This window comes from Momordica charantia (assembly GCF_013281855.1).
Source record: "Momordica charantia cultivar OHB3-1 chromosome 11 unlocalized genomic scaffold, Mcharantia_2.0 BLBB01000011.1, whole genome shotgun sequence".
NCBI lineage: Eukaryota > Viridiplantae > Streptophyta > Magnoliopsida > Cucurbitales > Cucurbitaceae > Momordica > Momordica charantia.
The window spans coordinates 23,213,889-23,226,521 of NW_028275159.1; the positions used below are offsets into that span (position 1 = coordinate 23,213,889).

The 12,633-nt window shown below is 34.3% G+C and overlaps 1 protein-coding gene and 1 pseudogene across 2 annotated transcripts; one reads left to right on the top strand and one right to left on the bottom strand.

Annotated features, from left to right (window-relative positions):
* Window positions 1–240: 240 nt before the first annotated feature.
* On the bottom strand, window positions 241–3,417 carry LOC111022391 (ATP-dependent protease La (LON) domain protein). Of its 2 annotated transcripts, XM_022299559.2 has the most exons (7): window positions 3,139–3,417; window positions 2,879–2,947; window positions 1,703–1,822; window positions 1,544–1,618; window positions 1,319–1,453; window positions 781–922; window positions 241–697 (listed from the first exon to the last, which is right to left on the bottom strand). In XM_022299559.2, exons 1-7 carry the CDS (start codon window positions 3,400–3,402, stop codon window positions 537–539), a joined length of 966 nt encoding a protein of 321 aa, XP_022155251.1. In that variant the 5' UTR covers window positions 3,403–3,417; the 3' UTR covers window positions 241–536. The 2 variants fall into 2 exon arrangements, with proteins under 2 accessions (XP_022155251.1, XP_022155252.1); XM_022299560.2 differs by lacking the exon at window positions 1,703–1,822.
* Window positions 3,418–7,137: 3,720 nt separating this feature from the next.
* LOC111023543 (uncharacterized) lies at window positions 7,138–9,665 on the top strand (annotated as a pseudogene).
* The last annotated feature ends 2,968 nt before the right edge of the window (window positions 9,666–12,633 follow it).

Here is a 12,633-nt window from a genome sequence, read left to right on the forward strand (position 1 = left end):
AAAGAAGAAAGCGAAAATGTATAGAGTACTTACGTGGTTCAAACTAAGCCTACATCTATGGACGAAGACGGCGAGAACATTTTCCACTCTAAAAAAGAGCACACTCAAGAACATCCTATGCAAACCCATTCAAATTAATTTCTAAATTGTATTGGAAATTAATGGACTCGGAGTGGATTTACTCACAAACTCACATCACACAGAAGAAACAAAGTAAAAGGCTTAAATACGCATCAAACCTCCAGTGAATTAAATGCCTTCTATAAAGAAATGAGGACCATAACCCTCAGATAGCTGAATCACTAGTCACTTATTAGTATTTTACGTTTCTAATTTGGTCCCTGTCAAATTAGAAATATTTAATGATATTTATACATGGCTTTCCGGGTAAATTGAAAATTACTCGTATATACCAATATTTATATACTCTACTATCACTTGTTTGGTTAAAAATAGCATTACACATTTAATAACTACATGTTTGGCCCACATAATACCAATCAGAATGCCTACTCCATAGTTTCCCTTTTCACACACTACCGAATTTCAACTGATTGTATAGCAAGTTTGGCTGCCATTGTGGAAATATTTGCTTTAGTTAATTCCAGAGATTCATTTAACCTTTCAATGGTATTCTTGATATCCACTGCCATGAGTTTTTTTAGCTGCAAACTTTGTAATTCAGATTTAGTTGATCCTGAAAAAAGAAATGACCATACTGTATCATTTACTCTTCCTATTCAACTTTCAAGGTCCAATCTAGTCCAAAGTACAATTTACCTGAAATGGGTTGGAATGCTGTGAAGGATACTCTTTCGGCCAGGGACGGTACAAACTTTTCATCCATATCCACAAATATACCCTTTTCAGCCCAAGTGAGTGAGTTCAGAATATGAGTCTGCAGTAATGCCTCCTTGGGAGCCTGGCGATAAGAACATATGTTTTGAGCATTCTCTAAAATACTTTTGGAGGAAGAACTTAATTATTGTTTCATTCAAATCTGCTTATAAAAAAAAAGTGTTTCGCTCAAAAGTATCTCTCACCAAAGTCATCCCAAACTCATCATTAGAAAAAATTAAAATTAGTAATTAAATGTTCATTTTAAAATGTTAAAATTACTTATTATGTAACTAAATATCACGAAATTCAAAGTTCTCAGACATTTTTTTAAGAATGTTTTTAATTGACTGAAAGTTCTGTTCTTTGCCCTTGGAAAAGTCATACTAAACCCACCCTAAATCTGCTACCCTGCAAGTCGCTCTTCCAATTTAACTTCTGGATATCACTGCTTTAAAATGAGAGGGAGAAAACATCATACCTTCAGCTTGATCTCTAAACTATTCAAATTATGAAGAGCATCTTTGAGCTCCATCACCTTTGTACTTGATCCGGTTGCATCTTCAACAATATTGTCCCTCACAGGTAAAATTGTACCTCGCAAATAAGGATCAGCCTGGAAATGACAGATGCATAAGATGGTTAAAATGACCATCATTGGTTAAATAAAATGGCTTGAGTTTGAACCAATTCACTTATCACTTGCTTGCAGAAACTCAATAATTTTGACACGTCCAATTCCTCTTATGGTGACTAATGCCCCCACGTCTAATCTCTCGACCTGCAATTTCCCCAAACTGCTTGTAGGTCAATATTTTCACGTGTTTACGTTAAAAAGAAAAATATACAAATTTTTTAAACTTACATTCTCAATTAAAACCAAACAGCCATGTCTGGCTGCAAATGACAATTCTCCTGATGTGTCACTAACAGCGATAGGATCCAATACAAAATGCACAAAAAGTTTGTTCTTCCTAAATAAAGACTGCCAACCAGTGCATTCAGTCAGGGGTGATTTGACAGGTAAAACAAGTAAAATGAAAATATTTATGTCTGGAATAAGACAGAGTCTCATGTCAGCTAGGAAAAGCGAACATCATGGGTATATAAGTGAAAGGTAACATCTTTATTGGTATGAGGTTTTGATATAAGTGAAAGGTAACATCTTTATTGGTATGAGGTTTTTAAGGTGCAAAGGTATGAGCTCGAAATAGGCAATATCATATTATGGAAATGTGGAGTAAAAGAAGCATTATGATGCATGTCACTCTTCCTCATCAAGCTAGAAAGAAAACGGAAGTGAAGAAAATGGAGTGAAGAATACGATAATATCAATTAAGGAAAGGCAGATGAAGTCCTCTCACTCATTCAGACAAGGAGAAATTACTTCATGTCTTTATCACCCTATTTGCACAAAGTCATTCCTTTGGTTTGCTCCAGAGAAACCAAAAAGAATATGGAATATATTGCTTGTGGCAAAATGTTACCACAGAACAGGACCAGATTGGCTCTAGTAACAAACCATCCCAAAGAGTTGAAGAAGATGTGATTAACGTGGAATTTGGAAACACGTGTAAGGAACTCAAGACAGTGATGAGTAGAAGACAAATTATGTTGTTTCCATCTCACTTGACTGGCAACAGAACTTGAGTCAACAGATACTACATTGAAAAATATAATAATGACAGCACAATCCTCTTATCTGTCTATCCGCTAAATGTTTTTCTTTAGAGAAAACTGTCCATAATAAAATCTGACATTTTGTCCAAATGGGTCATCTACACCAATGGTGAAAATTAGGAATGACGTTAGGAATATCTTAACATGAATGCAAGGAAGACAAGATCTACAGGTGCAAAATGTTCTATAACCAATCATGAAAAACTTGTATGCACTTATGAAGACATTTTAAACTGAATTACGATTAGGTATCAACTGATTTTGGTGTACTGAAAAACATTATCAGATAATGTAAGCACACATGCAAAATGTGCAGTCTTAATTCCACAAACATGACATATATAAAATAAATGTCACCTACCTCCTCCAGTAGAGCTAGATACCTGGCTTCATATAGATGTAGTGTTTTACTCTCCGACGGAACAAGGACCTGAGATACGTGTAAACAACTAAAGTTGACAAGGAGTGATCTAAATATGGTTCAATCGACGAAAAATAGAAACTTCTTAATTAAATTGATCTATGTTCTGTATTTCCAATCAATTGGAACAATTATTCGACAATAAACATACGATTGACATACTAGATGTTTGAAGTAAAGTCAGAGAAGGATTAATTTACGTCATTGACATCGAAGGGAAGTAGTGGGAGCTCCAGAGAGCTAGAGCTGGCATACGCAGATAAACTCCATCTTCTGTCGTGAAAAATTGTTTTCCTGGGCCTGGCGAAATGAAATCCGTGGAAATGGCGAGTGTGGGGAAACGTACTTCTGGGAAGAAATGAAGGTGAAACTGTCCTGGGATTGCACACCAAAGTGGAAAAACCAGCGAGATTGGAAGTTCCAACGTTGTGAGTCATCGAAATCCCTCTTATCATCCTCATCATTGATTATCGGCTTCTCGTTTATAGGATACTGAGAGTGACACGTGGACCAGTATGAGTGTGGCAAGTTGGATAATTAGGATGAGTTCGGTTGTCCTCTTGAAAATAAACCTCCATTTTAAGCACGGTATCAAGGACTTTGGTTGTGATATGCGTTTATTTTTTAAAACGGTTTTTGGATACTTTGATCCAAATAGTCATGTTGGGGGCAAAAATATGACCTACCACGTGGCAAGATCATCTACGGTCGAACTCTCAAAATTCGTCTACGTATGAGCTCCCAAGTTCGTTTACGTACGAGCTTCTAAGTTCATCTAGGAAGAGCTCTTAAATTCATCTATGACCGAGCTCTCAAGTTCATCTACGGAAGATATCCTAAGCTCATCTAGTGATAGCTCTCAAGCTCATCTATTGTCGAGCTCCAAGTTCATCTACGGAAGAGCTTCTAAGCTCATTTATAAAAGAGCTCTTAAGTTCATCTAGGAAGAGCTTTTAAGCTCATCCACGACCATGCTCTTAAGCTCTTCCACTGTCGAACTTCTCAGCTCATCCGTGGCCTAGCTCTTAAGCTCATCCACGATCGAGCTCCTAAGGGACAAGCTTTGACGTTATGCAGTTCCGTCAACACTACATAGTAGTTACACCCACTTGGGAAACAATTCTACAGTTGATGGGATGTGCGTAAGTACTCCTCAAACCCCTATAAATACACATTCACTCCACCCACTAAGATATGCAATTTCTGTCTGAAGTTGATCTACTGTTGGTTCGGATTATGTTACTAATTTATATATGTGGAAGTATACACAATCGGATGCGACGGGAAGAAGTGGCATTTGGAAGTGTTGCTGACTTAACATTTAGGTTTCGGCTTAACAAAGCTTTCACTACCGATACGATTGATTGGTCTATGTGCCTCTCTTATTACTTTTTTGTATCCCCCTGTTCCTCGGATACGAGACTCCTTCTAGTAACCATCCCCGAAATCCAGGGAGGTGTTCTTGAAGACATGGCGGGCTCCAAGCTACACCCTTCTCTGCTATCAAATCACGTCTCGGCATAATAAAGACCATACTCTTTTTCATAGCCTTGTTCTAGTTTGTTCAATGTAGTCGAAGACCTAACAACCAACAAGAAGACCTCTAGTTGCCCTTAGTTGCCAAAGATGTGCCCAAACACTCGATATTCACCTAAGAAATCAGTGTATTACACTAACTAATTTTTCTTCGGAATAAATACTAAAATAAACAGCCATGTAGAAATGAAGTTTTTCGCTCCCTATTACATTTTTCCAAAAGTTAACAAGGAGGTATCTCAACATGGTGATCAAGCACATTGAAAATGGAATAATAAAATAACTTCAATTCAAAACACACTATCATTAATACAGAACAACAAAGTTACATCCCTTGAAATGAGTTCACTACATCTCCCTCTTACACAAGGTGTTTAGCTAGACAATGTCATAAGGGAATAAAAAATATCAGAATAAAAACAATACAAAGAGCTTAAAAGATGAAGAGTTCTCAGCTTTTTTGTTTTTTTAGCTACAGTTGTATGGTATTCTTCTCCTCTTGACTTCTTCGAATGGTTGGAGAGGTTTTCTTGAAGTGAGGGTTGAGTGATTGCAAGAATGAGAGGGAATAGTCTTGTGTGTGTCTGAAGACTTCTCTTTCTTGTGACCTTTATACTTCCCTCCAATTTTAGGGCAACAAAATAAGTCCTGTGGGACCCAACTCTCACTCCCAAGTGAAACCTCCAGTTACTGTGGTAAATTTCGTTGATAAGTCTTTTCTCACTGCCATATTGCTGCTTTTTGTCTCTTTTTGGACCCGATGCTGTAGCATTATCAAAGCTACAGCAAAATGCTCACAATTAGATCATTTATATAAATGCTAGCATTATACAGGAGAACTTTGATTTCTTCGCTAAGTAGGCAAAACTCAGTGAATATGGGGACTAGATGAGTCTATCTTTAGCTATCTTATGCGAATTTTAGACACAAATAACTCTCCTATCTTTAGGAGAGTTATCATCTACCCAGCTCGAACTCAGACTAACTTGGTTGGAGTGCTCTATCTTTTTTTTTTGCAAGTCTCCTCCTCCAGCTCGCTTTACATCAACTCGGCTGTAAGGTCTTCCCTCTCAAGCTCGCTATACTTCAGTCCACTTGAGAGACCTTCCCTACCCAGTTCGCTCCGCAACAGCATGCTAGGACTCAACACAGGTTGCTCTACAACGCTTGAGCAGATTTTTGCATCAACAAGTCAAAATTCTAAAAGCAATGTATTTATTAAGATTTTGAATTTGAATTTGAAACTTTAATACATGTGTTTATCAGATTTATTTTTTAAAATTGTTTTTGAACTCTATAATCTAAATAGTGGAAATTCTAAAAACAACCTTGAAGGGATGTGAATCCCGGAGCGGAAGCGGATCTTCGTTGCTGATTTTCGGGATAGAAAACCGAAATTGAAAGAAGGAAAATACAGGGGAAAAATCAAACCTTTGAAGAACGTTTCTTCAGTGAGTTCCCCTCGAACACCACCACCGGATCTTCCTCGCTATCCTTTGGGTATGAGACCGTGCTTGTGGGAGCAGTTCTTTGGAATGAGAGGGAAAATATCAGATAGAGAGAGCTTGATTTTTTAGAGAAAATCAATGGGAGTTTTTTTCCTCGTACTATTCTGTTTTCTCCAGCCCTTGAAGAAGAAGAACAATGACGTGGGGTAACTCCCCACATCACAACAACCTCCCACTCCCCTGCAATATTGCAGGGGAGTAATAATAATATTAAAATAATAATAGGGTTATTACATTGGGTGGCAAATAAGTTTTAGGTATTTAACAATATAGTACCCAGTTATCAAAATTTCAAATATAGCAATTTTTATAGGATTCTAATTTTGAATTTTTTAGTATTCCCAAATTACCCTCATCATATTTATCACGCTTTTTCGTTCTCTCTTGCTCAGATCATCGTCTTCTTCGTTCGTCTCTTCGTGCTTCTTCGTTCTCTCTCGGATCATCGTCTTCTTCGCGCATCTTCGTTCTCTCTCGGATCATCGTCTTCTTCCTTCGTCTCTTCTTCGCGTGTCTTCGTTCGTTCATCAGGTATCAATTTTAGCTTCTTCATTCGTATTCATTCATTCATCAGGTATCGATTTTAGCTTCTTACTTCGTCTTCGTTCGTTCATCAGGTTTCCATTTTAGCTCTTTCGATTTTTATTTCTTCTTTTTCTTCGATTTTGTTCGTGAAGAACTTTCAGCCTTTGAGGAACTTCTGTCCGTTTTAATAAGGCAGATTTCGAAAAGAAGAATTTGGACTTCTTGAGGGACTATTATAATTATATTTAGTTTTTGTTGTTCTTCTTCTTCGATTTTGTTCGTTTCTGAGGTCTTGATTTTAGTTTTTCTTCTTCTTCTTTCGAATTTAAGCTTGATTTTAGTTATTGGTGTCTGATTTTGGGTGAAGGATCACCATTAAGATTGTGGAGAACCTGCCTGAATTTTAGGTGAGGTATATCACCTAAATCAGTGAGGTATATCATACTGATATACTTCAATTGAATATGAAGTATATCAATGAGGTATATCATAGATATTTTACGTATATCTATAATTGATATACTCAATATAGATATTAAATATAGCGTATGCCTGCGGCTTATGTTATGTTATTTGTTGATTGATTTACTAATATCATCAATATTTTATATTTTTGCAGTGTTTGTAGTTATGAGCAAGCTTGCAATAATTGTTTTTCACAGTGGTGAATGAGATGATAGTCATTGCTATATGAATTACAAAACTATTGGGATTTTGGTTGACGAAGATATGAATTTTCAAAATTTTAGGAATTTGATATTGAATGAAGTGAAGTTAGATCCATCAATTTGTTTTGTCCAATTTTCAGTTTTATTAAAGTTTGGTAGTAATGAAGTTCAAACTGTTGTTGAGATTAATGAAGATAAAAATGTTGCTTGGTTTTTTACTTTGGTTAAGGATGACAGCACAAGATATCCTTTAGTTGCTCATGTAAATGCTATGCCTTTGGAGGAGTCTAGTGTTATTAATTCTGGAAGTGAGAATTTAGGTCTGGTTGTTGCTTCTTCTGCTATAATTGAAAGATATTTTCAAGTTTATAACGATGTTGATATTACTAGTATGTCTTCTGCATTTTATCTGAAGGAGAAGGATTTATTTGCAAATAAGGAAGTTTTGTCAAAAGCTTTTCACTTTATGGCTATAAAGAATAGCTTTCAGTTGAAGACTTTGAAATCAAATTTCAAATCAGTTGAGTTTGAATGTGTTCAGAATGGCTGCCAATGGTATGTTAGAGCATCTCGTTATAGAGGTAGTGAACTATGGATGATTAGAAAGTATGTTAGTGATCATAATTGTCGTATGACAATAGTTCAATCTTCTCATAGACAAGCTTCATCATCTTTTATTGGTGAATGTATGGTTGAGAAATTTAGATTTAGTTCTCCTGATCGTTCGACTCCGAAAGATATCATTCATCATATGCGCACAAACTATGGAGTTGGTGTTAGTTATTATAAAGCTTGGAGGGCAAAAACAGCTGTTAATAAATTGTTGACAGGAGATGCTGATGATTCTTATGCATTGATTCCGAAGTTTTTTGTGAAGTTGAAAGAAATGAATCCAGGTTTGTTTTCTTTAATGATATACCAATAATATATGCTTCTGATATATGTATAATATGTATGAGATGATATATCTTCTTGATTTTATTATGATGTAGGTGTTCTGATATACTGTTGATATACTACTGATATATATTTGATTATACTACTGATTATCATATCTGATTTTGATATCTTGACATGTTGCTGTGATATATTACTGATATATTTGACGTGTTGATGTGATATATTATTGATATATTTGATGTGTAATGATATTTTACGCTGATGCAATAGTTCTATTTATATTATTTTTGTAGGTACATACACTGCATATGAAATTGATAAGACTAGACATTTTAAGTATTGTTTCATGGCTCTAGGGGCATCTATTGAAGGTTTGAGGTATTGTAGACCTAATATATCTGTTGATGAGACATTTTTGACGAGCAAATATGGTGGTACATTATTGACTGCCTCAACGTGCGATGGTAACAATCAGATTTTCCCTCTTGCTTTTGGTATAGTAGATTCAGAAAATGATGCATCATGGAGATGGTTTTTTCAAAATTTAAAGAACAGTTTTTGAGATCGAGAATGGTTAGTTATCATTTCTGATCGTCATTTAAGCATTGGAAAAAGTGTTCTAAAGGTTTTTCCATATGCTCAATATTGTGTTTGTAAGCGACATCTGTTGAAGAATTTGAAGTTGTCATACAAGGACTCTTTGATTGATAGACTTTTTGAAAACTGTGCCAAATCCTACACAACTAATGATTTTGAGTTAAATATGATGTTGATGGAGTCAATATATCCTACTATACGAGAATATCTTAGTAATGTTGGATTTGAGAAATGGGCTCGTGCACACACTAAAGAAAGAAGATATCAAATGTTGACAACTAATATTTTTGAGAGCCTAAATGTAACTTTGAAAGAGTCAGGAGATTTACCTGTTGCATCACTACTTCATTCAGTTAGACAATTACATCAAAGGTGGTTTTATGATAGAAGTAAATCAGCATCTTCTCTGAATAATTTTTTGAGCCCTTGGGCTGATATTGAGATACATAAACAATTTAATGAATCCAAAAGTTTGATGGTAAGTGTTTTTACTTTTTATTATTTAATAATGTTTATTTTTCTTTCACAACCTATTTTTATTATTATTATTTTTTTTCTTTTTTTCAGGTTGATCCTATCAACAACGTTGAATTTCAAGTAATTCATAAAGCGGATAATTTTTTGGTAAATTTGGGTTCTAAAAGTTGCACTTGTCGTGTTTGAGATTTGGAAGAAATTCCTTGTGCCCATGCACTTGCAGTTATTTGTAGGATTGATTTGAATCCTTATTCATATGTGTCTGAGTATTATCTGTCTAGTAGATTGTTATTTACTTATAATGGTTCAATTCGTCCTATCGGTAACCATTTGGATTGGGGATCTGTAGCAATTGATGTTAATGTATTACCTCCTATCATTAAACGTCCAGCAGGAAGGCCTCGGAAACAAAGGATTCCTTCAATTGGTGAGGTGAGAAAGCACACAAAATGCGGACGTTGTCAACGTGTTGGACACAATCGTAGAACTTGTAAATTTGCACCTATTGAACAATGATGTATATCAATGATGTATACCAAAACATTGCTTTTATGATTTGAATTTACAATGAAGTAGTTTCTTTGTTACAACACAATGTGTGTACCCAATAGAGTTTGCTTATATGATTTTGCTTCTGTAAGTTATAGTTGATGACATAATTTAGAGCATTACATTAGTCTGTATATCCGAATTATATCTGTTGTAAATCTATATATCAATAATCTATCAGTAATATATCAAGTATACATCATACATATATCAGTAGTACAAGGAGAAGTAATATCAATATGAACTCAAAAAGTTTAAAGGTTTAAACATCAAAATGAACTCAAAAGTATTCATATCAAAAGAACATTGCCCCAAAAAATGGCATATCATTTAAAACCTTTAAGATATTGTCTTGTAATCTAAACATGAGTAGATTGTCACATTCATAAACACAAAGTAGACTAACAATGTCACTGTAAAAGTAGAAGTATGAGTTCCAAAAGTCTAGAAAAGTAGAAGTATGAGTTCCAAAAGTCTAAAAAAGTAGAAGCAAGGTCCAAAAGCACAAGTTCCAAGTTCTTCATCATTGAGTAATCTTCAAGTCAAAGCTTGGGCAATCATGATCAATCTTCGTTTTCGGTGATTGTCGCGTCTTAGGAGATGATATTTTTGTAGCTTTTCGTTTTTCCATAGACAACACCTTTGGAGTTGGTTTATGCTGTCTTTTGGGACGCACAACATCAACCTTTTCTTCAATGACTTTAGTTTTCATTTTCCTTGTTTGGATCATTGTTTTCATATGAAAAAAAATTATTTGATATATTAGTAGTATTTAAGAAACATATTAGAGGTAATATATTTGAAATAATTTGTAGATATCATATTTATAGCAGAAGTAAATCAGTTCTATATCATATGTCTATCAAATATATATCACATATATATCATGAATATATCTGTCAATCATTAGTATATCAAAAGTAAATCAATAGTATAGTAGAAGTCAATCAGTTATATATCAGCTATAGTATTAGATATCATAGTTATATCAAACGTAAATCAGTTATATATCATATGTATATCAAACATATATCACATACATATTAGGAGTATATCTGTAAATCATTTGTACATCAGAAGTAAATCAATAGTATATCAGAAGTCAATCAGTTACATATATATATATATATATATATATATATATATATATATATATATCAATCATATATCAAGAGTATATGTGTAAATTAGTAGTATGTTAGAAGTAAATCTGTAGTATATCAGAAGCCAATAATCAATAGTATATCAGAAGTCAATCAGTTCTATATCTGTTATATATCAGTTATATAACAGTAATCAATTGTATATCAGAAGTCCATAAGTTATATATCAGTATATATCAGCTGTATAACAGTAAATCACTATTTTACCTGCTTTGACCATTTGTCGTGGATTTTTTTTTATCGTTTCTCTGTAATTATTGTCTCACTATACTTACAATTTCATCTTCATTAGCTTTTTCCTCTTCTTTGTCTTCTGCTCCTTCTTGTTCTTCTTCCTCACTTGATTCTTTTTGTTCATTCTCATCGTCTTGTTCATTTTTCTAAGAAGCATTCCAAAGATAAGAAAAGTAAATCAATGTAAGAAAAGTAAAGCAATTTAGATTTACCTCTTTTTCCTTTTCTTTCCCTTTCTCATCCTGATCTGCATCCTCTTTCTCATGATTGATTGCATATTCCACAATTTTATCAATATTTACTTCTTCGTCAAGAAGCTCAAGACTTATCGATGGAGGTACGTTCTTCTGAAATGATTCTTGGGATTGTTTTTCAATGTTTGATTTTAGTGGAAATCTATCATTGATTACTTCTAATATAGAAGTCAACATCCCCAGTATTTGTTTCTGGACACTTCTAATTTCTTGTATTTCCTCCTTCAAAGTCAAGCTTTTATTTGAACCATGTGTTTCTATTCCTTCTTCCTCCTCAATATTTCTTCCTTCTGCCATATCATCCATATTGTTGGGATCATCATCTTGCACAATGTGTTCTTGCATCATCAAATTTGTGAAGATATCAATAGATAATTCATCTTTCGTAGGAAGAATTGTAATTATTGAGAACTGCACAATAAGTCAACAAATGTAGTAAATCAATAGAAACAAGAACAAAAAAAAAGAAAGAGAGAGAGAGATCAGTGAAGTAAGAAACTTACATCACTTGCAGAGAAAATATTTTCTTGCAGATGGTGCCAATCCGGCTGTGATAGGATATCCCATTTCAACATTCTTGGGATTTGATGTCCATCCTTTTTTGTTGCAATTCCAACCCTCGGATCAGAAAGTTTGGGAATTACTTCACACGCCCAACAAATCAGTGCAAGTGGGAAGCCTTGCAAGGTATAATTTGATGATCTATCTTGTGAAGCTTTTTTGATGTATTCAATTGTTAGATCATATACCAACCTACCCCATGGATATTTCGGAAATAACTTTTCACTATTGACAATGTCAACATGCTTCCATTCTACCTTAGTGTGAAGTTGTTTGGCAAACAATAAGCATTCTAAGATGTACAAGTTAGCAATTTTCACCATTAAATTATCATTTTGAGACCCAATGTGAAAAGCTGCTTGTACATCTCTTCTATCTATTGTCTCTCTAAGCTTAAAAAAGGTGTTCTTAAGCTCATGAGTATTTGTTTCTCCATCTATAATGATCTCGTCAAGAGTGGGGTATTCATCACAACAATTCAAACTTGTCATCAAACTGAACTCTTTCAATCCAAATCTTGTAAACTTTCCACCAAAGTTGAATACTAATGCATCTTTTGGACTTTTGTCAGATATTCTCTTAATTAGATGCACTAGTAATTGTAGTGGACATCTTGCCAACCCTAAATGACAAGAAGTGTCCAAAGGGTCATTTTTCAAATATTTCTTTCTGAGTTGGTGAAAGCATTTTTAAGATGCTGTCAATTATTTCTAGTTTAGAGTA